General features: G+C 39.2%; 1 protein-coding gene across 1 annotated transcript in view; it reads left to right on the top strand.

The window, feature by feature from the left end:
- The window catches only part of MKLN1 (muskelin 1), a 123,645-nt gene that overhangs the window by 24,156 nt on the left and 72,177 nt on the right, over positions 1-27,312 (top strand). Inside the window, exons 2-6 of the mRNA XM_045288776.1 lie at positions 2,731-2,800; positions 4,647-4,789; positions 6,062-6,150; positions 9,086-9,195; positions 12,122-12,314. Coding sequence (XP_045144711.1) covers positions 2,731-2,800; positions 4,647-4,789; positions 6,062-6,150; positions 9,086-9,195; positions 12,122-12,314 — 605 coding nt within the window. The remainder of the gene's footprint in view (positions 1-2,730; positions 2,801-4,646; positions 4,790-6,061; positions 6,151-9,085; positions 9,196-12,121; positions 12,315-27,312) is intronic.

The raw sequence follows: 27,312 nt of genomic DNA, 5'->3' as shown, positions 1-27,312 counted from the left end.
CGAGGAGTCAACTAAGTCCACATAGAAGAAGCACACCAGCTTGTGAGATCCAAAAGTGACAAGTACAAAATTCAAATATGGTGAAGGCAAAAGTATCAGAGCTAAAATTATGAACACCTAATTTGTAGATGGCTATGGAGGACAGTGGGAGCCCAAAACCCATCTGCAGGTTATCTTGTCAGGTTAAGTCACTGACAAATCCCCTCTAGCTACAGGCAAGAGTCTACTATCGTGCAGAATTGAACTCAATACTTGGCCAGTTGATCTACCTATAGACCCAATCTGAATTTGTTCTAGAGGGAAGTCTCTTACTTGTTCTATGACAAAAATTTCTTCCCTGGCTTTTAAAATATTGATGGGGGTCTTTTCTTTCTTTCTCATTACTTTTATTTTTATCTTTATATTATTATTACCTTATCCTTACCACTTTATTTCTATTATGTTTTTATTGTTTGCATTGGGTCCCAGTTTGTGAAGGAGCACAGAAGGAGTGGGTGCACAGTGGTAATGACTGATGCGAGGGTGTGCAGGGACTGTATAAGGGGGGGATGGATGATAGGAAGGGTAAGGGGATTTCGGGATAAACAATGAAGGGTGGAGTACTGAAGCTGTGATTATACAACTCATTTTAAAGGTGATTTAACCATGGGGTGGGGGTTGCTCTAAATTGATTGTGATAATGGTTGTGCAATTTTTCTCGATAAGATTGCACTATTGAATTGTAAGATATGTGGACTAGACACCGATAAAACTGTTGGGTGGTGGTGAAGAAACATTCCAGAGTTGACTCTTACTACACCTTCAAGAACTGTTGTAGCGGGGGAAAGAGACCTGAATTTCAAACAATTTTTAGAGACCCCTTTTTTAAGTCTTGCACAGGACAAAGACAAGCCATTGAGGAAAGGGAGACCAACAGTATGAGGCCCAATGGTGTCCAAGGATTCACAGCCACATGCCACTTAAATAAGAATAAAGGAAAAGTCAAATAATCACAATTGGTGGCAGAGCAGTTTGTTCATATCTCTTACCTTTACTTTTTCATTCAGCATTGGTTGGAATGAAAATGTACATTTTCAAATTAAATTAACAGATGAAAATGAGAAGCTATTTTGGTCCTTAGCCCATTTCCCTTTTCAGTGCGTATCCATTCTCAATTATTACTGCATTTTAAATATACTCTAGCATGGCAGATGTGTAATTTAACTTGAAAACTCTCTGGATCACAGTTCTACGCTGAAGCACAGGGAAGTGCACAAACCAGAATTGCCAGTACTAGTTACTGCCTTTTACATGTACATCCATGTGGATGTGAAGGAGTCTGGGGGCGTGGTTACAAGGTGGGCTCCGTTTCCCAGTCAGCAGTTTGAAACTACCAGTTGCTCCTGAGTTGAAAGACTGGCTTTCTACTCCTGTAAACTGTTTCAGTCCTGGGAATACACAGGGACAGGTCCAACCTTTCCTTTAGGGTTGCTATGGGTTGGCCCTGATTCAATAGCAGTGAGTTTGGTACATACATGGATGTACATGTATATAATGACCGCTATATCTATCTGTATTTGTTTGCAGGCAGCTTATGGAGTCCATTCAGATGCCTCTGACTAATCCACTCAACAGGGTCCAGTCCACCCTTCCTCCCGATTTCGTAGATATAGCTTCCCATTCCCAAAGCGAGAAACCTGATTACTGTACCACCATCTGCCATGCATTTACTTAGTTGTTCAACCCCTGTATACATGTACAATGTTTCAGAATTTACTAGTATCCTTGTGAAAAACACGATCGTATGAAATACAGTGTTGTTGTATAGTTTTGTCTTCTTGACCTTGCAGTTTTAAGTTCTGTCTTCCAAAGTTACTTTTATTAAGTCTTTTCTTCCTCATAATTCTGCTATTGATGCTTGATCCACAGGTAGATTGTATACCTATGTTAAACACATGTAATACATATAAACCAGTGCAATATACATAAACATGTAACATAAAAATGTAATTAAAAACCATAAATGCATATGTAGTATTTTACATATTTTTAGTATTTTGTTATATTGTTTTTGTCTTTAACTTTAAAAACATCTTATGTTTTTTGGTGAAAATGTACACAGTAAAACAGGTTTGCATTTAGATATTTGTACACATATTAATCAGTGTCATTGTTTACATTCTTTGTTTTTCTGTTGTGGCCCAGGCTTGCTGATTTTACAAAGGTAGGATGAACCTGTCTTGATGCAGGTGGTCTGTATTTCCTGCAACCTTGGTGTTGTTTTTGAGATTGTGAAAGGTCTTCAAAAGTTTGTGGGGAAATTGCATTATCTCGTAATTGTATTTTGTGATGAACTTTTCGAAGGCCCTCGTATTTACAGCAAAACATGCAGCAGTTCAGCAACTGATCACATCTCTAAGTAGGTGGCTGTTTTCACCCTTTTCTCAGTTGCTCCCCCATGAGATGAACGTAGAACTCTGTCCCTGGTCCTTTTTTTTTTTTAGTCGCCTTATGAAAACTCTTGGACTTTGTCACTGTTTGAAATGCTACCTTTATTCTGTTTCAAAATCTTACAGATACTAGAGGATTCCTATGCTTTTAGTCCTATAATTTCTGTTCCCATTTAAGTACTAAGTAGCATATAACATAAAGATCCTTTTAATACATGGTTGATTTTCCTTGTTGCCTGTTTGTGCACACTTCATTTTAGCATTAAAATTCATTGCTGTAATTTCCTTTTCTTTCCTTTAGAAACATTTTAGTGGATAAACCAAATGACCAATCTTCCAGGTGGTCTTCAGAGAGCAACTATCCTCCCCAGGTAAGATTACAGCTTGACCTTAGATGCCATGTACAAGTTCAACTTCAAAGAGTCATGTAATCAATGTATCTATCTGGTAACTTTTATGTGGAATCCATTAATAGTTTATTCAGTCTTTGAGATTGTGAGTTAGATTTCTCTCTTTCTCTTTTCCCTTCTTTAAATTTGGAAGACTTTTTATTTCATGGGCAAATATATATAGGACTTGATGAACTGTAGACTCTTACTTCAGCCTATAGGAACATTTAAAAACATTAAAAATTTACATTTTTTATGAATTACTGATGATGCAAACGTAAACTTCCTAGCATCTTTTGTAGAAACTGAACTAACAGCTGGTTAGGGTACGGGTTACTATTCTGGTCTGAGTGGAGGTTGTGACCCATACAACACTTAAATGCAAGTCATCCTGTGCTTAAGGAAATGTGAGAAGTGTGACTGACAGGCCATTTGCTGAGTGACTCAATGACTGTCGTAGAGGAAAAATAAACTTGCCATTATCCTAGTAAACCAAGACACCAAGGTGGTGTCAGGACTGTGAGCTAGTAACACCCAAAAGGTTCCCAGCAGAAGCAAGTGCAGATCCTTTTGGGGGCTAATTACCTTAATCGGTAGCTCTCAGGAAATCACTGCAGGGAAAGGAGAACACAATGTACCATGAGAAAGAATTAGGAAAAAAATAATATAAACCCACAAAAGTTTAGCTAATGGAACTGAAAGAAATCAAAGATCCTGGTATTCAAACACCTGTTTACCAGGTTCAAAAAAATCGAAGTTAATTGCAAGGACTAGCAAACCACAAAAAAAGTGACCTAGCACATCTGAAAAAGAACCATATATAACTTTTATAAATAAAACATAAACCAAAAGCTAAACAAATTCGCTGTGATCCTAACCAACATTAATTTAACCAGTCCTCCCACTTCAGACAGGTAGGAAAATTGGGTGAAATGGGAACAGCTATTTCTGCAGGAGGTAAAGAATGATGGAGGGACCAAGATTCGGGAGGATATGGGACCATAGAGGGGAGCAATTTGGGGCCCCTGTTCTCTTGAATGTCTGTCAATTCCTAAAGCCCTAGGGGTGAAGAGGTTGAGGAGTTGGAGCCCGAGGGGCTGGTAGGCTTGAGCAGCTGCTCGTGCAGTTCGTAGTGGGTGCTTGCCCAGCAGCGCTGCCAGCACCCTTCAGGAATCATTAGGACGACACCCACCTGGTATCCTGTGCCTGATACCGGGACTTCCATCTCTGCTAGGTCTACAGGTCTTGCTTGGCCTTTAAAATTGGCAGAGCTATTCCCTAAGGTGTCTCTATTCTCTACAATGTTTTCACTGGCATCTAACATTGATTTTGCTGCTGAAATATGTAGTCCCTGGGAATGTAGAATTGCTAACTTTGCATTCAAACCTTGTATTTGGTATTTATAACCAGATTAGACCTATTATTGAGTATTATTTCCTGGTGAGAAGGTACTGAACTAACTTGGTCTTCCTTTCCTTACAGTATTGAGGATGATGTATGAGAGGACTTCATAAAGTTTGTGGAAAAATCATCTAATGGATTTATTTTTACCAAGAATTTTTTGACGTCCCCTTATATGTTCCTCCTCGAATTTAGGGAATGCAAAGTAATAGCCTAAGGCTGTGCTTCCTCTTGGTTAGCATGTAAAACAAAGGCAAAGGAAAAGCACAGGCAACATACGTGTATGCATACAGAGCCCAGAGAGAAAAGCCTGCAGTGCACGATGGCCAGACCAGACCTCAGAGATCCCGCTGAGATTAACAATGTCAAAAGTTTTACTTTTTAAAGTTATTTAAGTACATTTTAAAATTTGTTTTTGGGTTTTTAGTACTTGATTTTGAAGCTTGAAAGGCCTGCCATAGTCCAAAATATCACATTTGGAAAATATGAGAAAACCCATGTCTGCAATTTGAAGAAATTTAAAGTCTTTGGTGGAATGAATGAAGAAAATATGACAGAGTTGTTGTCCAGGTGAGTAAGATGTTAGGGAGTAAAGTGTTCTCTCCAAACCAGCTGCATCTCCATCCCTTTGTACTTAATACGGTGTCATCTTCCGCTGCCTGAAAATGGACCTTTTGCATCTCCTATTGTGGGTGCCTCCCTCGACAGTGATAACGGCTTTCAACCTTTTCATTTCTAAAAGTACCTTTATTTTACCTTCTAGTTCAGCGGTTCTCAACCTGTGGGCCGTGACCCCATTGGGGGTCGAACGACCCTTTCACAGGGGTCGTCCAATTCATAACAATAGCAAAATTACAGTTATGGAGTAGCAATGAAAACAATTTTATGGTTGGGGGTCATCACAACATGAGGAACTGTATTAAAGGGTTGTGACATTAGGAAGGTTGAGAACCACCGTTCTAGTTAATATATTGCCAAGTAAGAGATACTGTTCTAGGCTTACTCTACTTGGAGGATGCAAGGAGGCAGGCTGTCAATGAAAAAGAGGTGGCTGTACCTACAAGGCATAGTGCCTGCCTCCTGGAAGGGGCTCTGTAAATGGGTTTAAAAGCCATTCACCACCAAGAATGAAGCTGTTAAATCTGCATGCCACCCCCACCTCCACCACAATCGCTAGCCACGCAATGGACAGATAAAACAGGATGTTTAGAGTATACTGCTGACCTTGGTATGCCCTACCTAGACATTCCTGTCTGTAGGTAATGTTCCAGGACATGGGCAACCTGCCCTGTGATGTCCCTAAGAAAGATTTGCTTCCCCCTTGGAGGTTGAGGTGGAGAGATTTATTTATTATATTAGAGTATGTAGTTGTTTAAAGCAACAAAGTAAATTTGTTTATTAAAATGTGTTGAATTATAAAAGGAATACTGGTGTTTCAGTCAGAATAGAATTGTTTAATGTTTCGAAGAATTTTAATATTTAGATGTCAGGTTGTTTTCCAATTTTTTGTTTAACATTTTGAGTCATGTTCAGTCATAAGCACAATATGACCCATCGTACTTTTCCATACTCCCAGGAGAAAGGGAGAGGTGGTTCTCAGAATCCTCATGAGAAGGCCATGCCCACTAGGAGGCATCATCAGGCTGTGACTTGATTGAAAGGCTAAACTCCACCCCTTCACTCTATCAAGGTGACAGGAAATTATGTAACTTCCACACTTTGGATGTGTAATTCCTGAACTATTGCCCTGTGTTGTAATTTCTCATAAATGTATTGTTTTAGTTATTTATTTTGACCATCTGCTTTATTGTGGTTACTATACTAGGGGATTTTCTCTTACAGTGGCTTAAAGAATGACTCTAACAAAGAAACATTCACCTTGAAGCATAAAATTGATGAGCAGATGTTCCCCTGTCGATTCGCTAAGATAGGTAAGGGTCAGCGTTCTGAAATAAACCAAGTCTCATACCAACAGTCGCCAAGTGGCAGCTTAAAAACCAAACTCTGCTGGTGCCTGTTTGTTTTTGTTTTTAATAATGAAATGTACACATAAAATGTTTTGTCAACTTCTGCATGTGTGTTTCAGAGGCATCAGTTGCATTTTTCAAGTTGTGCCATCATTTCTCCTAATTATGTCACCACCACTCACGTACTCCGTCTGCGCGAGCGGAAAGCCCACTCTCCCGCTCAGCCCCTGGAGCCAGCAGTTAGTTGCTTTTGGTTTCCATATACTTGCTTATTTCATGTAACTGATAGCATGCAATATTTCTCTCAGAGAAATCTCCTCTGGAGTCATCCATGTTGTGGCACTGGGGCCCACATTCTTCTTTAAGCTGAGTCATAATCCATTGTGTGTGGATGGCATGTTCTGCTTAGTCATTGATCCACTGACAGGCATTTAATTATGTCCACCATTTGACTATTGTTAAATAGTGCTGCAAGGAGCATGCTGTACACATCACATGTCTTTATAACTGCTTTCAGATCTTTTGGATATATACCCAAAGAGTAGAAATGCTGGGTTATGTGGTAGTTCTCTGTGGCTGCCTGTGTTTATAAATAACGTGTTATTGGAACACAACTATACTCAGTTATTTGCATATTATCCATCTGTTTTAGTGGAGTTGAGTAGTTGGAACAGAGATTACATGGCCCACAAAGCTAAATATATTTACTATGTGGCCCCTTACAGAAAACTTTGTTGAGCCCTCCACTATAAAACTTACTAAGTGGCATTTATTTCAACCATTTCCAATTATGTTCTCATTTGAAAGTTTCTTAGAAGATGTTCTGAGGTGTCGTTTGCCTTAGTTATCTAGTGCTGCTGTAACAGAAATAACACGAGTTAATGGCCAACAGGAATTTATTTTCTCTCAGATTAGGAGGCTGGAAGCCCAGATTTGGGGTACCAGCTGTAGAGGAATGCTATCTCTGTCGGCTCCCGGTGGAAGAGGAATGTTCTTATCTCCTTTCCGCCTCTGTGAGCTGACGGCATTGTCTGGAGATCTCTGAGTGTTCTGGCAGCAGTCTCCCCCTGGGTCTAGGAGTCCCTTGTAAGGTCTCCAGGTCCACAGGACATGCTACACTCCTGGCCTGCCTTACTTGTTGGTAGTAGGTCCAGCTGACACCCGTTTATTTAGTAAAGTACAAGTTGCTGCAGGCCTCCACCCCAGGGAGACTCCATATGTCAGATCTAGGCGGTAACAGAATTAGGGTATTGCATCCCCTTTACTCCTCTTAGATTGGATTGATTTACCACATCAGAGCACATCTTGAGGATTATCATATAACTGCCAAACCAGAGAATCACAGCCCTGCCAAGTTGCAGTTGACTGGCTTGTGCCGCGAAGTGTTTGATTATGTCTAAGAAGTGTCCGTAGCTGTGCCCACTTTGTGTTTTATTATATGCATGAATGTAAATGAGTACACATGCATATGTACTCAAGGTTTTAAAGTCATAATTTCAGTAGCCACTATTTCCAAAGCACATGCTGCTTGTCTGACAATAAGCTAGGCATTTCGAAGTGTATTCTCTGGTTAAATTTCGAAGTGTATTCCCTGGTTAAATTTCTATGACATTCTGTGAGATGGGCATTATTACATGCACTCACCGATGAGGAAGCTAATGATTCTTGGTTAAAATACTGCACAAGGTGGTGTAGGTAGTGAGAAAGTAGAGATGGGACAGGAATGGAAGGAAGGCTGTCTCCTTCTGGAAGTCCCGTTCTCTTAACTCTTAACTGTGTGCTCTGTCAGGCACGGATAGTGTTCCCTCATTCAGGCTGTAAAGCCCGTGGGGGCAGGGCAACTGTATAATGTTTCTGCAGTGAAGGCAAAGTAAATTTTAATTAATTTTATTTTAGTGTCTACTGAAGGAATCGAATGCAAACGGCTTTTCTCTCTTGTTTAAGTGGCGTGTTGCATTAATACATTTTCTATTATTGAACTGTGTCCTTCCATTCCTGGAATAAACTTTATTCAATCGCAAGAAAATATGATAGGTTTATGTTTTTTTTGTCACCAGTATTTTATTCAGAATTTGGAGAGTACAAGGATATATAGTTAGATTAGCCGTCAATCCCTTTTCTTCTGGTCATTTTTAGGGTTAGTTGCTTTGGTAATTGAACTTTCAGTTTTCCTTCTTGCTCTGATACAGATGCAAGGTAAGGGTGAGAAGGACATTGGATACGACAGGTATTAATGTGAGTGTGGTAGAAGACGGCCCACAAGAGGGAGAAGAGAAATCACAGAGCACAGGGGAAGGCTGACCATTGAGGGGTTTGATGAGTAGTTTAAACTGTGGAATACAAAGTTGATGATCTGAAATGTAAACTCCCACCTGATTTATAATAAGCAATAGTCTTAAATAAGTAAATGTTACAGAAAATAGTTTTAAATAAATAAGTGTTAGGGTAAGAAATAATTTTAAATAAATAAATGATATGGTATATAAAATTTTTTAAAATTTATGTGGGAGCTCCAAAGAGTTTGTGAGAAAATGGGACTAGAAGATTAATGGGATTTTTTTCCTCACACTTTTGGAAACCACCTCTTGTGGCAGCTATCTCTCTCGTGTAGACTTGGTAAAGTTTATCTGCTAATTATCTAGTCCTAGCTGTGTTTAGAGGGGTGTGTAGATAGGTGACCGCTTTGAATTGGTCTTCCAGTGGTGGCAGGGTCATGTGTTCCTTTTTGCTGCCGTAGCTCCACGGCCTAACGTAACGGTGCACGGCCCATGGAAGGTGTTCAGAAAATGTGGTGGATGAATTATCTTAGACTTTCAGAGTATTTGTACTTTGCTAACGTTCTATTTGGACTATGTGTGCTCATTCTTTTCTTCTTCCTTTTTCCCTTCTTGCCTCAAAGTTCCACTCTTGTCCTGGGGACCCAGCTTTAACTTTAGCATCTGGTACGTTGAACTTAGTGGTATTGATGATCCGGATGTAGTACAACCCTGTCTCAACTGGTACAGCAAGGTAGGACAATACTTTGTAATCTGGATTTTGTTTCTAATATACAGGGAAAATTATATCAATTGCTTGTCTTCATTGAGAGTAATTGAAGATGCTGAGAATCTTCCTCTCCCTGCCATTGAGTCAATTTTGACTCATAACCACCCAGTAGGGCAGGGTAAAATGCCCCTGTAGATTTCTGAGACTGTATTTATGGAAATAGATGGCCTCCTCTCTTTCCAGAGGGAATGCCTGGTGGATTCAAACTACTAACTGTGCTGTTAGTAGCCAAATGCACAACCCCCTACCACCACCAGTACTTCTTGATATTGAGAATCGTAATGCTATGTTAACTTCAAGTTGGTTCAGAAACAGCCAGTGGCCTGAAAGAGATCATTGTTGGAGTCAGATGGATCTTGGCTGAAAGCAGAAAATATCAGAAAGATACTTGTCTTTTATTGACTATGTAAAATCATTCAACTGGGTGAATCGTAACAGACTATGGATAACAGTGCAAAGAATTGGAATTCAGAACACTTCACTGTGCTCATGAAGGACTTGTACACAGACCAAGAAGTAGTTATATAAACAGAACAAGAGAGTTCACATGCATTAAAATCAGGACATGTGTGTATCGGCACTATATCTTTTCACCATACTTATTTAATCTGTTTGCAGAGCAAATAATTCAAGAATCTGAACTATATGAAGAAGAACACAACATTAGATTTAGAGGAAGACTCATTAATAACTTGTCAAATGCAGGTGACACAACCTTGTTTTCTGAAAATAAAGGTGATTTGAAGCTCTTACTGATAAAAATCAAAAGACTAGACACTAGTGATGAGGCCACCTTATTTGTGGGCAGCCAAGCAGTTACTTATTAAAACGAAGACTACAGCCTTCGGTGTGGATCACATCTCAACATGCAGAAGACAAAGCTCCTTCCTTGTGGCCTGGTAGACACTGGTGGTAAACAGGAGTGACGGAGTTGCCAGGGATTTCATTTTCCCTGGACTCAGAGTGAGTGCTCATGGAAACAGCAGTTGAGAAATTAAATGACATATTACACTGGTCAATTCTGTTGGTCAAAGACCTATTTAAACTTTTAGAGAACAAAGATGTTGCTTTGAAAACTAAGTGTGCTGATCCATGCCATGATATTTCCAGTTGCCTCAAGCATGAGCTAAATGGACAGTGAATGAGAAAGTGAGAACGGATGCGTTTGAATTATGGTGTTGGCAAACAATATTGAAAGTACTATGGGTTACAAAAGAACAAACAAGTCCGTCTTGGAGGAAGTACAGCCAATGTTCCTGGAAGCAAGACTTTATCTCAAGTACTGTGGACATGTTATCAGGATAGACCAGTCCCTGGAAAAGGATGTCCTGGTTGGTAGAGGGTCAGCACACATTAAGATGACCCTTGAAGAGATAGGCAGACAGAGTGGCTGCAATAATGGACTTTAGTACAACAACTGTGAGGTCCTGGCGTTGTCCATAAGGTGTCTGTGGATTGGAACCGACTCGACAGCACCTTTCGACAGTATAATATATATGCTCACAGTAATTTTTTATATTGTGGGAAGTTGCAAGTTTTACCTCCTCCCATCATTGTGCAGAGAGAATATCATTCCTTTCTTATTCAATTCTTGGTAGAAAATGGAAGATGTGATTCAGCCTCCTTTCAAGTGCCAGATAGTCGTTATTAATCTCTGGAGAGAGACATCCTGATTGGTATAGGGTTGGCAAAAAAAAGGAAGGCCCTGGACAAGATGGATTGACACAGTGACTGTAACAGTGGGCTTAAACAGAACACTTTTTGAGGCTGGGGTGCAGGACCGGGTGCTGTTTGGTTCTGTTGTTCCTGGGCCCACTATGAGTCCGAACCAACTCGACCAACAACAATCTTCATTTAGAAGCCAACCGTGAGAAACAATGAGCATACATAATTAACTTGAATAGCGCATCATTCTTTGGTTCTATGACAAGGTAAAATCTTGCGTAACCATAGTGCTTAACTATAGGTGTTTTACTAGCCTTTTATTAGTAACAAATATAGTGAGTGATAAATCAGTTTGTGTTTTAAGTCTCGCAAGTCCCCCTGCTAGATGAGACTTTATTTTCTTAGTGTTACAAGAGGTAATGCTTATAAAGAAACCATGATTGGTGGATTGAGTGTCATGCAGTGCTTCTGTGTCATCATTAGTGTGTAGCCATGTGGCACACTTGGACAGTTTGAGCTAATCCCAGAAATACTCTGGAAGTTAATGCTTTCTTGTTTTTGCTTTTCAAAATCTTTATATGAGCATTCATCCCATTACTTGAAGAAATGAGTTAATTAAGCTTCTTGCTTTAGGGCTTCTAGTTAACTGAGATGTTTATAGCTATTTAATGGATGAGGTGCCCTAGGCTTAGAAAAAAATTATTCTAAAAAAATTTAATCTCTGAAGATTTGGGGGTTATAAAGCCTGTTTGTGAATTTGAAATAGCTAACATTTGAAGTATTTGTCATTTTTTTAATAGCTTATTTTTGAGAATCAAGAACCAAAAACGCAATCTTTTCTCTTTTTTTGACAGTGTCTGTGCTTTCTGTACCAGCATTGTAGTCTGATTAGTGGCTGCTAAGGGGTGATCGGTTTTTTACCATCTTTAGTAGGAGCTACTAAGAGCCTACTTAGGTATGTTGCTTTTCCAAGTTTAGGTGCTAGAATTAGGTGTGGGTTTTTGTTTTTCTTTTTTCTTTTGCTGCATACCTCTTGGCCTGTGTGAGTTACCCCTGTCAGCTAAGCATCAGTTTTGAAAATTAGTGGGACTTAACAAACAGGATTAATGTGTGCTGAGCACCTAGAAAAGGCTCGATTGAGGTTGGTTATTGCTATTTCTGCCATTTCTTACAGCCATGACTAAGCAGGTCTCTTCTCCCCATACTTTCTCCTGTGTTCTAGTAGTACCGTGAACAGGAGGCCATTCGCCTTTGCCTGAAACACTTCCGGCAGCACAACTACACGGAAGCCTTTGAATCCCTGCAGAAGAAAACCAGGACTGCCCTGGAGCATCCCATGCTCACCGATCTGCATGACAAACTGGTCTTGAAGGGTGATTTTGATGCGTGCGAAGAATTGATTGAAAAAGCTGTAAATGGTACGTTACCAGCCTGTAGCTGTAGGTGGGTGGGTTATTAGAGTGATTTCACACAGGAGGAGACTTCAAAAAGTTTTTGGAAACGTTTCATTATATTTTAATACCATTTTCCATGAACTTTTTGAAGTCTGCCTAGTACATGAGGGGGTACCCCCCCCAAAATGAATTTTTTTTCAAAGGTGTGTGTTTAATTTTTTTTTAACAAAACAACCATATCACTTTCAAAGTACTCTCCATTACCCTTTATACATTTTTCAAATCTGTGATTCCATTGTTGGAAACATTTTTCAAACTCATCTGTTTGGATGGCTGACAGCCCCTTCCTCGTTTTTTTCTTTACTTTTTCTTTGTTGTCAAATTGACTTTCATGTCCCTTTCCATTCACAGAAACAAAAATAAGTCTCATGGAGCAGGTCAGTCAGGTGCGTGGGGCAAGAGAGCCATGGTAGTTTGGGCCAAAAAACGGGCACACTGAGATGGCTGTGTGAGCAGGTGCATTGTTGTGGTGGCAAAACCAGTCTCCCGTCTGCCAAAATCAGGCCTTTTGTGTCACACATTGTTGTTACACAGTCTTTTCAGAACCTCTAAATAGAAAGCTTGAGTAACAGTCTGACCTGGTGGAACGAACTCCAAACACACTACAAGTTGACATTTTTGTCTGTTCAGGAAGTTGACGGACATCCAGAACAAGGTTTGTCATCAGTCCGCATTTCACCTTTTTTGAAACAAGAAAACCACTCATACACACTTGAGTTTTTCCCACAGCGCTGTCCTCGTCAGCTGTGTTCAACATCACAACAGTTTCTGTGGCATTTAGTTCACAGCCACACGCTGTTCTCTTAAATCTGCCATCACAAAAAACGAGGTTGGAACGGAACTGCTTTTACGAAAAAATTCACTGACCACAGAGAACCTTCCCAGGCGACACCACTGGGTGCACTAACTCAGAGCGAGTTGCTCGATGCTCGCCATACAGAAAAATTGAGTACTGCAAAAGAGCTTTTTCCCGTTTTGGGGGGAAGTGCACCCTCGTATATAGGAAATGATTATTCAGAAAGAATTTAGGTTTATGCCAGTCATTATTGTGTATATTGTGCATTTATTTTTACTCTAGAGATTGTTAACGGTTTTGATTAGGGACTTCTTTCATGTAAGATGGTCCCGTAATGTAAGACAACGTAAAAAGCATGAAATATATATGGACTTGTGTATCTAAGGAAAATTTGTCATCTTAGGAAGCCCTGGGGCACTTGTTGGAGTGCTAACATAGACTAGTACTAAAGAGTGGTGCAGCTTTTTAAATGCCACCTTCCTCATTAGTGGCCTATGTAGTTCGTTTAAGTATTCTTTTTAATACTCGTGCTATTGAGATGATTCCAACTCACAGTGTGCCTGCAGGACAGAATAGAGCTGCCCCTGTGGATTTCCAAGACTGTGGCTCTTTATGGAAGTCGAAACCCTCATTTTTCTCCCATAGAGCAGCTGGTGGTTTCAAACTGCTGGCTTTGTACTTAGCATCTCAGTGTGTAACCACTACACTACCAGGGCTTCTTGTTGATAGCTCTTTATTCTTTTGAAGCTTGGTTAGCCAAATAATGTCACTAGTAAGCAATTCAAATGCCTTCAGAATTTGTAATTGGAGAGAGCTTCTGTGTAGTATGACTAATAACGCATACCGGCCCATTTTCTCAGGTAGCCTGTGACCTGACTTTGAGTGAAAAGTATTTAAGTGTGTATAATCTTCTAGGATAACTGCTTTGAAAGATGACACCCATTTAGATACTTAAGTTTAATATGTTTGGTTATTTCTTAACCAAAGAACACTATTGTTGCTTATAGAATTACATCTTTTTTTTTAATCGTCCACAGTAATTTTAATAGGGAAAGCATAATAGGTTCCAAATAATAAAAAATGTAGAAATGAATCTGGTCCAACTTTTTATATATAGGAATGTAGAATTTAATTATTATATCATCATTATTAGTATTAATACAATAATCGATTTAGTGCTCTGCTTTCATACATTACTATTTTTGCTGTGGTTGTCAACCACTATTATAAAAAATGTGGAAACTCTCAAACCATTAGTATCACACGCAAGTGAAAATTTGGCTGAAGATAATTAAGAATGGTCAGCAGTCCATTTGTAAAGAACTACCAAAAGTTCAAGGTGGATTCAGAAGACCTGGAATGAAGGGTATCATTGCTGACAGCAGATGGTCTTGGCTGAAAGCAGAGAATCCTAGTAAGATGTGTATTAGTGTTTTCTTGATTATGCAGAGGCATTTGACTCTGTGGATCCTTAGAATGCTTGGATAATATTATGAAGAATGGGAATTCCAGAACAATTCATTCTGTCCATGCAGAGCCTATACATGCCAAGAGGCAGTCGTGCAAATGACTAGAACAAGGAAACCCTGCATGGTTTAAAATCAGGAAAGGTGTGCAGCACAGTTGTATTCTTTCACCATGCTATTCAGCCTTTGCGGAACAAATAGTCTCAGAAGATGGACTGTATGATGAAGAATGTGGCACCAAGATCGGAAGAAGAGCCGTTAACAGCCTGGAATATGCAGATGGCACAATTTGCTGAACACGAAGAGGACTTAAAGTACTCACTGATGACAGTCAAAGACTACAGCCTTCGGTGTGGATACAACTTCAACATCCAAACATTCACACTGGAACATGAAAAAACATTGTGTTAAATGGATGAAAAATTGAAATCAGCTAGGATTTCTTTTTACTTGGCTCTATAATCAATGCCCATGAAAACAGCAGTTAGGAAATCAAATGATGTATTGCATCGGACAAATATCCTGGGAAAGACTTCTTAAAACCTTAAAAGCAAATAGGATACTTGGGTTGAATGAGGTGTGCCTGACCCAAGCTACAGTCCTTTAAATTGCCTCATCTGCTTTTGAAAGGTGGACAATGACTAAGGCAGACCAAAGAAGAATGGGGCATTTGAACTATGGTATTGACACCAGACTGAGAGTACCGTGGGCTGCTAGAAGAACAAGCTCGTCGCGGTGAGAAGTACAGCTGGAAGGCTCCTTAGCAGCAAGGATGGCAAGACTCTGTCTCAGTACTGTGGTCATGTTATCAGGAGGGACAAGTCCCTGTGTAAGTGCATCGTGTTTGATAAAGTAGACACCAGCAAAAAAGGAGGAAGACCCTTGATGAGGATTGGCACACTGGCTTTCAACCAGGAATTCAAACATAACAGATGTTGGAGATGGTGCAGGAACGGCAGTGCTGGTTCTGTTGTACACGGGTGGCTGTGAGTTGCAGCTTATTCGATATTTTCTCATGTTTATCAGCTATTGTGCTGGGTGTTTTATAACTAAAGAAAACAAGTAGTTCTGCTTTCTTTGGGTTTATAAATTTAATGCTAGCTTCCATTGAATTGCTTCCAGCTCTACTGCATTAAATTACAGTGATAAATCTGCCTCAAGCTGGACATTGTTACTGCTTGTTTAATTGATGGTGCTTACAGCTAAGTGATGGATATGTTCGAAGTAGAATATACTTTGGAGTTTAAAATTAGGATAAATATGAATCTTTCACCAAATCTTTTACTAGTGAAAATATTTATGTGTACAGTTTCTAAGTATGAGTTCTGTGTATTTCTTAACATCATCTTTATCCTCAAGGTATTTGAAATAATTTTGTTAAGGGAAAGTTTTTTTAAAAAACCAAACATATGTTATTATTAGGCTAAACACAGTTGTGTTTTAAAACTTCTCTTTAGTGTAGTACACTCAGTTAGGAAAAGGTTTTAAAAATCATGTACAACTCTGATTACATCAGTTAACTAGCTTTTCCTCTAGCTCTGGATGGGAACCGAATTTAGAGAAAATTGGTGGTAATTCTATTCTTGCTAAGTCGAGCCAAGTCGTATTTTTTTGTACTGGTTTGGCCTCTCTGCAACTGGCCTAGAACATAGCTTGGTTAATGAACGTTCCTTCCAGGGTGGTTTCGTTTGTTGCTGACTTCACTGATGATGATTCTGTTGGACAAATAAGGAAGTAAATAGTGCAGACGCTTTTGGCTTTTGCTCCACTGAAGGGCAAGTTGTTCTGCCTACAGCACAGGAAAGTTCAGGGAATTAAAAGCATATTTTATCAAGCTTCTTATAAAGGAGGAAAACAAAAATTACTTACAGTAGATGTGGTGGCTCCTGAACCAAGTATTTCCTTGCCCTCTCCGGCACTGGCAGGGAAAAGGAGGTACAATCTCATGATGATGGGTGAGAGTAAATCACCTAAGAACAGGAGGTAAGCTTTTGTACTGAAAACCCCACAGTTGATATTACATGCTTAAGGAAATGCACATGTGTTTTCCTGGCCTAAGAGAGGTCCTAGGAACATTGGATTACCAGTTGGGCCATTATCCCCAAGGTCACCAGTTTGAAACCACCAACCCATCTTCAGGAGCAAGATGAAGCTTTCTGCTCCTGTAAAGATTTATCGTCTTGGAAACACAGGGGCAGTTCTACCTTGTTCTGTAGGGCCTCTCTAAATTTGAGTTGCCTCCGTGGTAGTGAGTTTGGAGTTTTCGAGTCTCTTTCCCTTCTCCATCTTTCTTCTTTACATTTCCCTTCTTGTGTCTCCCCTTTTTATCTTACACGGAGCTCTGATAGTGTCAAGTGTTAAACGTTAGGTTGCTAATTGGAAGGTCGGTGGTGCAAGCCCACCCATTGCTCTAAGGGAGACAAGTGGGCTTGTCTACTTCCAAGCACTCTGCTGTGTGTAGCGATCAGCTTTGGGCCAGTAGGTAGGTCTTACCTTGTAGTTTCTGTAGTAGTTGTTAACTCTAGTTTTCATATCTTCTGGAGATTTTGGTTGAGAATGGCCCTTTGTCACTATTGTGAGGGATTGATAGTGAAGTTTATAAAGTCCCTTGTTATCTAGATCATGAGCTCAAAGGAATATGTTTACAACATTTCCATTGTAAAATGTGATATTTTGGATATTCCTGGACCAAGTTCCTGGATGTCATACATGAATATTGAATGTTATAATTGTTTTTCTCAGTGTTTGGAGATGCTTCATTTTCCTATTTTATTTGTGTGTGTGCTCACAGTCATTGGTTTCTTAATGTTAGATGAACTTTGAATTTCTCAGCTGTACCTTGTCATTTTTTTTAATGTTTGGATTTAGATTGATGACTGTTAATATTTTGCTAGCATTCTTCATCCTGTGTTAGATCAGTCCCTGGGAAAGGGTATCCTGCTTGCTAAAGCAGAGGCTCACAAAACAGAGAAAGACCCTCAGCTAGATGGGTTGACTGCCACAATGGACTCACGTAGAGGAGCGATGGTGAGGACAGTGTAGAAGTGGGCGGTGCTGAGCTCTGTTTGACTTAGTGTCTGTGAGTTGGAACGAACTCAGTGGTACCTAATAACAACTCTCAAAGTCGAGTTGGATTATTCCTGTAATTTTTCATCCCTTTCCTTTTCAGTTTGCTACCAGTGTTATGTTCAGTTCACTGGTTAATAATGGGCTCATGAGTTAGCCTTTTGATCTTATTCTCACAATATGCATACGATTTGAATAATTTCTTTTCTGCATGTTTGGTAGAATTTACCAGTAAAGCTTTCTGTGCTTCGAGTTGTTGTTCATGTTGGCGCCACCTCATGGTAACCTTATGCATAACAGTGAATGTCTGCCCGAGGAATGGTTTTTGTTAGGTGCTTCTGGTACCCTATCTATGTACAACACGGCCTGCTCCTGCTCCATCTTCACGGTTGTTATATTTGAGCCCATCGTTGCCGCCACCGTGTCAATTCATCTCGTGAGGTTCTTCCTCTTTTCCTGCTGCCCTTCTGCTTAGCCAAACATGATGTCATTCTTCAGGGTCTGGAGTCTCCTGATGATGATAATACGTCCAGAGTACATGAAATGGATTCTTTCCATCCTCACTTCTAAGGACCCTTCTGGCTTTACTTCTTCCAAGATAGATGTATGTTTTCCTATTGGCAGAGCTTGGTACTTTAAATATTCTTTGTCAGCACCATATTCAAATACTCTGGTCTTCCTTAGTCATTGTCTAGCCTTCACATGTGTGTAAGGCAATTGAAAATACCATGGCTTGGGTCAGGTGCTGCTTAATCCTCAAAATAGCATCCTTACTTGTCAACATTTTAAAGTGGTCTTTTGCAACAGTGTATTGTGTTGAGTTTTTTGACTGCTTCTTCCTTGAGCATTGATTGTGGATCCAAGCCGGATAAAATCCTTGACAGTTTCCATCTTTTGTCCATGTGTCATGATGTTACCTATTTGTCCAGCTGTGAGGGTTTTGGCTTTCTTTACATTGGGCTGTAATTCATCCTGAAGGCTGCAACCTTTGGTTTTCATCAGCAAGTGCTTTAAGTGCGCCTCCTCACTTTCAGCATGCAAGCTGTATCATTCCCATTGGAGTAGTTCTCTTTCTTTAAACATTGTGTAACTGTGCAGAACTGTTATTTATTTGGGTCAGTTTTGATAAGTGACATTTTTCTGAGACTGTCCATTTCATCTCAGTTTTCAAATTTACGGGCATGAAGTTTCACCAGATGTAACTCGGCGGGTTAGGAGAGATGCTGCTAACCTCAAGGTTGGTGATACAAACACACCAGCCACCCTGCTGAGGAGCTCTGGTGATGTAGGGGCAATGTGTTGGTCTGAGATTTAAGTTGGAAACCACCGGGTGCTCTTTGGGAGAAAGGATGGGCGGGCGCTCTACTCCCATAGTAAACTGTCGGAAACCCACAGGGGGTCTCTGTGAGTCAGCTTTGCTTGTGACAGTGAGTGAGCCGCTGTGCTGGAGAAGGGTGAGGTTGGTTGTCTCGGGCCACTGGGAGTCACAACTGACTCCAAGGCAGTGAGGTTTTGTTGTCGTTCATCTGCTTAAGGTTGACAGGATCTCGTACAGTGTCTCTCTTTGCTTTCTATTCTTGTATCTGTAAATGCATAGCTTCATAACTCATCAGATTTTTCAAGTTCATTGGTCTTTTGAGAGCACTACTTTCTGATCTGTTGCTATTTCCTGTGTATTTGATTTATACTCTAGTATTAACTTTTTCCTCCACACTTTTACTTTAATTTGCTGAGTTTCTTTAACTTCCTAAGATAGATGCTTAGCTCATTAATTTTCAGGCTTTATTATTTTCCTCTTTGTGCACTTAAAAATATCAGTTTATCTCCTTTTATGCTTTAGCTGTGCTTTATTTTCATGTGTTGAGTTCAGTATTTTCATTATGAGTACTTTTGTGAGCCATTCTTGTATAGGATTCTAGTTTTAAATTTGCAAACATAGCAGGGTTTTCTGGTCATTGTCTTTGTTTTAGCATATTACATCCATATGATCAGATTACATACCATTCTACCCTCTTAAAATTTGAAGTCCAGTTTTGATAAACGTATCCTGTGTACTTAGAATGCCCTGCGTTTATTTAAGGCAGTGTTCTGTATGTGGCAGTTTAGCCCTGTTTGCTCATTTTGTTCCATAACTCTTTACCAGTTAGGGGTTTTTTCTGTCTGAATTTCTCAATTGTATTTTGAAAGGATGTACATAATCTCTTTAGTATTAAGTTTGGTGTGTAACAGTTTGATCTTATAAATAAGGAGTCTCTACTCTGTTCTATATAATTTAGCATGGGTCACAGATGAATTTACCTTTTATCCAATTTTTCTTATAAAATCTAGTTAATTTTTGGTCTTCGTTCTTTTCTCTTTTTTAATTTTAAATCATTTTATTGGGGGCTCATACAATTCTTATCAAAATCCATACATACATCCATTGTGTCAAGTACATTTGTTGCCATCATCATTCTCAAAACATTTGCCTTCTACTTGAGCCCTTATGGACTTTGTTATTTTCATCTCTGTGTACTTAAAGATACCAGTTTATCTCTTCATAGGCTTTAGTTGTGCTGTGTTTTCATTTGTGTCGAGTTTAATATTTTCTTATTGCATGGTTATTTAGCAACTGTCCAGTTTTCACTGTTGATTGTACTACTTCCCTGTATATAACTTTTTTATGCTTGTATGTATGTATGTTACTTTTGAGTTATACATTAAGATTATGAGTGCTTTATATGTATTTTTTCTCTGGCTTCAGTTCTATTCAAAATTTACTTTATCTTATGCCTTATTGTAGTATGTAGCTGTTAAGTTTTGTTTTTGATTTACTCACCCAATTTCTCTTTTTTTAAGTATGTGATTTATGGCTCACTCATATTGTTTTGTTTTTTAAGATTACTTGTATGTCACTGAAGACTCCAAGTCCACTTCACTTTTACTTTCCTCTTGTTTTAGCCACTTAAACATTTAGATCTGAGGGGTAAAGAATCTGGAAGAGTTTATAATATTTATCTTTTGTAAGATTGACTGAATTTGCTAAGCATAAGGGTTTATAGTTTTGTCCACGTCTTGGGGTGTTTAAGAGAGTTAGTGTTTTTTATTGAAGTATAAAATTCCATAGTATGAATGTACCAAATTATCTATTCCCTTATCATTGGCGTTTTGGTTTGTTTCCATGTTTTTGCTATTGTGGAAATTGCTACAAGAAACATAGGTGTGCATATGTGTGTCCGTGTTATGGTCATAGTTATTTAGGATGTGTACCCAGTAGAGAGATTGCTGGATCATAACGAACTTGGATTTGCATTTGTTTATGGATGTGCATTTGTTTATGGATGTGCCCCTGATTTCCATAACGGCTGTATAATTCTATAGTCCCACCAGCAATGTAAAAGTGAGCCTCTCTCTCCACATCCTCTCCAGCATTTGTTATTTTCTGTTTATGGAATTTTGCTGAAAGTTTCAGTATGCAGTAATACCTCATTGCTGCTTTAATTTGTATTTCTCTTATTGCTAATGGACTCAAACATTTCTTCATACAGTTGTTGTCTACCTGTATGTCATCTTTGGTAAATTGTCTGTTCATGTCTTGTGCTTATTTTGATTGGATTATTTGTGTTTTTCTTGTTAAGATGTTGTAGTTTTCTATAGATTTTGGAGATTAGCCCGTAATCTGATATATTATTACTGAATATGAAAGGGTACCTCCAAAAAAAGCTGGAATTTTTCCAAAGCTATGTTATGTATTTAAATTTTTTTATAAAGCAACCATATCACTTTCAAAGTACTCTATTACACTTCATACATTTGCCAAATCTGCGATTCCATTCTTGGAAACATTTTTCAAACTCATCTGTTTGGGTGGCTGACCGAACCTCCCTTGTTTTTAGTCTTCACCTCTTTTACGTGGTCAAAGCTGCCCTTTCATGTCCCTCTGCATTCGCAGAAACAAAAAGAAGTCGCATGGAGTGAGGTCAGCTGAGTAAGGTGCGTGGGACAAGAGGGGCATCCTGTTTTTTGCCAAAAACCGGCGCACTGAGATGACTGCGCTGGTGCATTGTCATGGTGGCAAAACCAGTCAGTCCCCCGTCTGCCACAAATCAGGCCTTTTTTGTCACACACTGTTAAGCAGTCTTTTCAGAACCTCTAAATAGAAAGTCTGATTAACAGTCTGACCTGGTACAATGAACTCCAAATGTACTATTCCCCTCACATCAAACAAATGAGCATCATATTTTCCCCCAATTTGTGGGTTCTCTGTTGACTCTTTTTTAGAATATAAACTTTAAAAAATTTTATAAGTAACTTATCAGTTACAAAGCTAGTTTACCTAGCTGAATCACAAAACCATCAACTCAAGATAGCCAAATTGCATTTTATTGATCAAACAAGTAAAAACGTGTTTATCGACCTTCGCACAGAATGACGTCTTCTGCTGTGCAAGAATGGTGATCGCGTTCTTAGTAGGTCCCAGACCCCCATCTTGTCGTCTGTGCTGTGGATGTTTTCATATGTGCACTAGTGTGTTTATGCCTCGTATGAGTGTCCTTACACTTGTCCCTATTTTTTCATTGATGTTCTTAGTCATTGTGTGATGTACATTTAGGTCTTTGATCCATCTTGAGTTTGCGTTTGTAGATTACATGAGGCGTGAGTCTTGTGTCTTACTTTTGCAGGTGAAGATCTAGTTTTTCCTGCACCACTTGTTGAAAAGGTTGTCACCATTTAATGTGTTTTAGCCCTTTTTCAAAAATTAGGTGTCCGTAGGTACTTGGTTGTATTTCTGGGTCTTCAGTTCTAATTCACTGGTCTTTTTCATATCTTGTTATCCCAGAACCAGGCTGTTTTGTTTACCGTGGGTGGATAATAGGTTTTAAGGTCTGGGAGTGAAAGACTTTCTACTTTGTTTTTATTTTTTAATAGTGTTTTATTTGTCCTAGGTTTCTTTCCTTTCCATATAAAGTTGATAATTAGTTTTTCCATTTCTTTGAAAAAGTGTGGCCGGTGGAGAGGCACTAAATATTGCTATGACAGATATGCGTGGTTTCAGTTCTTTTTATTTTATGTATGGACATTGACCTTTTTTTTTTTTCTCTTTCAGTTTCTGCCAGTATTTTGGATTTGTTGTTGTTGTTGTTGTTGAAGTGGTTATATAACTACAATCTGGTATAATACATTTCTTTAGATAACTAAAACACTAATTCTTCACTGAGCAATTGAAGTATATTTCTTTATACTTTTTCCCAGTTCCCTCCTTATTCCTTACTACCCATAGCTGCCAAATGGTTCCCATTAATGATTGACATTATATCCTGTATATTCTATAAAACATGAAGCAGTGAACATTTTTAATACCACATTTTGCATTGTCCTCCTCATCCACTTTCACCTTTTCTTATGTCACAATCATTTCTGATACTTCTAACCATGAACCCCACAGTTTTGTAATCACAGCCCAGCGGTTACTACTGTCTCCACTGGCCACATTTTGTACATTGTTTGATTGAAATTCATCGTCTGGTAGGCTCTTTTAGGGAATTGGAGAATATAGTCTGTTTGCAAATTATGTGTCTTATTTCTTGTATACTTGTAGTGACTGCACTGTAATTCTGAGGTTATTTACTTTCTCAAGATTTTGTGTACAGTACTCCAGTATCTCTTGATAATTGGTATTACGTAGAAAATGGAGTACGACCTGATTGGTTGAATACCCAAGATAGTCTTTATCTTATTTTTATTTTATCCAATGTAGTTAGGCTGTTTCTTGGTATTGATTAGTCTATCTTAATTTTAAATCTAACTTGTTTCACTCAGCATAGTGTTTATAACATTCATCTGTGTTGTGGCATACGAGGATATCCAAAAGAGAAATTTTTTTCAAAGCTATGTATTTAATTTTTTTTTTTTATAAAACAACCTATCCCCTTCAAAGTACTCTCCATTACACTTAATACATTTGGCATATCTGCAATCCCAATCTTGGAAACATTTTTCAAATTCATCTGTTTGGATGGCTGACAGCACCTTCCTCGTTTGTTTGTTTTTTCCCTCTCCTCTTTTATGTCATTAAATCACTGTCCTTTCTTGTCCTTCCTCATTCACAAACAAAAGAAGTCTCATGGAGTGTGGTTGGGGGAGGAAGGTGCGTGGGGCAAGAGAGGCTTTTTTTGTGTTGCTAAAAATGTCACACTGAGGTGGCTGCGTGAGCTGCTGCATTATTGTGGTGGTAAAACCAGTCCCCTGTCTGCCACAAGTCAGTTTTTTGTTGCACACTGTTACGCAATCTTTTCAGAACCTTTAAATAGAAAGGCTGATTAACAGTCTGACCCAGTGGAACGAATTCCAAATGCTCTATTCCCCTCACATAAAAAAACAAATTGAGCATCATCTTGATCTTTAATTTCACTTGATGAGCTTGTTTGGGGGGTGAGGTGACAATGGCGTCGTTCACTGGCTTGATTGATATTTGCTTTGGGGGTTGTAAGAATAGCACCATGTCTCGAGCACAAGTGCACACATTTTGGTGACATTTTCAGCTGTTCAGGAAGTTGATGGACATCCAGAACAAGGTTTTTCATCAGTCGACATTTCACCTTTTTTGAGACGAGAAAACCACTCGTACACACTTGAGTCTTTCCTACAGCGCTGTCCTCGTCCGCTGTGCTCAACCTCACAACAGTTTCTGTGGCATTTAGTTCAGAGCCACACGCTGTTCTCTTAAATCTGCCATCACAAAAAACGAGGTTGGAGCGGAACTGCTTTTACGAAAAAATTCACTGACCACAGAGAACCTTCCCAGGCGACACCACTGGGTGCACTAACTCAGAGGAGTTGCCCGATGCTCGCCTAGTGGAAAAAATGTGAACTACCAAAGCTCTGCACAGCGAAGCTGTTTTCCAGGTGGGGGTCGGGGAGGGTGATACCCCTAGTATGTCAGGACTCCATCTCCCCGTATGGCTGAGCCAGTGTCCCATTGCGTAGAGCCTCCATTACTTGTTTATCCATTTGTCTGTTGGCGCATCCTCGCTTTTTTTCCCATCCTTATCCTTTCTAATTGCTTGCTTTTTCTGTTTACTTTTCAGGCTTCTCTAAAACCCTTTATTCCATTGCCATTTCTGTGCTAATAGCTTACTTCTTACTGCTTGGTCTTCGTTTCTGTGATCTTCTCAGTTTTTCCTTCTCATTTTTCTAAACTCTGACTGTTTTATTTTGTTGTCTTACCAGGTATTTCCCAACTTTTATATCTCTAATCTGTGTTTTAGAGAGAGAGTTGCTTAACTTTTTGGATATATGACAGTATTTGGTCATTTTCATCTCCTGCATGACTACATTTTTAAGTTAGCTGTAATCTGCTGCTTTTTATATTTTATATGACTTCTTTCCCTTTTTACCTTTTTGTATAAATTCTCTGTTTGTTCCTGTTTAAAATTGTTAATTTTGGAATGAGGTGAGTTTTTCTGTTTTTAAAAGTTTCTTACCAGTTAGAGCCAAGGCTGTGTCTTATGCTAGCAAGCTTTCTTCTTTTGATACTGTTGCTTTTCAGCGGTACTCAGGATGTGGAAATCACCCTTCACACCCCAACCGATTGCTACATGCCTCCTGAAAACATGAACATCTCTCCATAATTTCTGCTCATGCTGTCTTTGTGCCTTTGTTTATGCTGTGTTCCTTTTCCTAATTAGCTTCTCTTTTCATCATTTTACACTTCCTACTCATTCTTCAAAGTCAACTCTTTGAAGATGGCTTCTCTCATTATTCCTACAATACAGTTACTCCAATTTCTCTTAAGTCTTATCAGCCCTCAAAAAGCTTACTTGTCATTGAATTGATATCAACTCACGGTTACCCTTATAAGGCAGGATAGAACTGCCCCTGTGAGATTCCAAGACTAACTCTTTGTGGGAGTAGAAAGCCCAATCTTCTTCCATCAGAGTGGCTGGTGGTTTTGAACTGCTGACCTTGCAATAGCCACCCAGTGGGTAACCACTATGCCAACAGGCCTCCTCCCTTATTAGTCCTAGCACCTTCTTTCTCATAGGTGCATTAAAGATTATTAGCTTCCTGCCAAGTACTGTTCTAAACAGGACATCATTACCATCATCGTAACCAGCACGTATGTGAGTGCTTTACAAGGTGCCGTCCACTCTGCTAAGTCTTTTGTATGAATTACTTATTTCATTCTCATATATACCTTGTAGAGTAAATATTACTATGATCCCCATTGAGTAAATGAGAATGACTGATTTGCCTCTGTCACTGTAGCTAGAGAGTGGCAGAGCTAAGATACGAACTTAACCCACTTCCAGTATCCCTACCCTCACTACTAGACTTTACTGCCCTAGGAAATACTTAATAGTTCAGTTTCTCATTGTTGATTGTTGTAATATGAACTGCTATGATATATGTCTTTTTCTAGTTGAAGTAACTAAAGGTCTGTTTGTTTACCTATAAGTGCATTTTTAATGGCACCCTTATCTGTGTATTAGTGAGAAATAGGTGTGTTAGAAGCTTGAGTATTGACAACAGTACTATAATTTGGGTTCCTGGTTGAGCATTGGACATTTTCCTGTGTAAAAGCTTTTATGTAATACCCAAGTTTCATGTGTAATCATGTACTTTTTAAGAGAGTCTTCACTGTTGGAAACAAGAACATCTTGTGCTTAGTTAGGACTCTGAGATGTGTTTATTTTCTACAGTCATATTCATAGCGGGAGAAATGAGGTGATATTGAACTTGACGATTTTTGTTCTCAGCCCGAAAATTGTTAACCACTTGGTTACAGTAGAAAACCTAAGTTCTTCTGAGTAGTTTTGTCTTTTATGGGACTCTTCTCATTTCCTGCTTGACTAGATTTGTTTTCAGATGTAGATATGGACAAATACTAACATCTATCAAACTTCCTTATAAAATATGGAAGTTGTTTTTTTAACTTGGATGATTCAAAAGCGTATTTAAATACTACTTTTTAAAATTTGTTGCTGAGACTTTCAAGACAAGTCCACATGGTATGGTTATGTTTTGTCAGTGAGTGGGTCTTTAAAGTTTCAAGAACGGTTCTAAGTTCCTTCATGGGATCTATAAAATGCCCACAGATGATGTTGTTAGGTACCAGTGAGTCATTTCTGACTCAGCGACCCTATTTACAACAAAACGAGACACCACTTGTTCCTGAGCCATCCTTTCATTTGTTCCTGTGTGTGAGCCCATTGCTGCAGCCACCATGACACTCTGTCTTGTTGAGGGCCCTGCTCTTTGTAGCTGCCTCTCTGCTTTACCAAGCTTGGTATCCTTCTCCAAGGAGTGGTCTCTTCTGACAACGTGTCTGAAGTCCAAGAGATGAAGTGTCGCCAGCCTTGCTTCTAAGGAACATTCTGGCTATACTTCTTCCAAAGAAGATCTGTGTATTCTTTTAGCAGTCCATGGTACTTTCAAAACGAACACAGGTCCACAGAGCCAGAGTAAGACTGAGTATACCCCACCTGTTATTTAGAGACCAAAGAGTAGATTTGCATCATGGAACACTAGTGACCAAACACAAGGCCAGTTGTGGGATGACTCAAGGATATCATGCATGAAGAAAGCAAAAGGTCATGAGAGTAATGTTAGAAGAGACTGTGGGTATTTTCTCTTGAAGGCAGAATAGCTAAAA

This window comes from Echinops telfairi, unplaced genomic scaffold (genome assembly GCF_000313985.2).
Source record: "Echinops telfairi isolate 266 unplaced genomic scaffold, ASM31398v2 ScPeMD7_23;HRSCAF=83, whole genome shotgun sequence".
NCBI classification, from domain to species: domain Eukaryota; kingdom Metazoa; phylum Chordata; class Mammalia; order Afrosoricida; family Tenrecidae; genus Echinops; species Echinops telfairi.
Note: the sequence above shows the minus strand (reverse complement) of the source record. Positions and strands in the feature narration are given on the sequence as shown.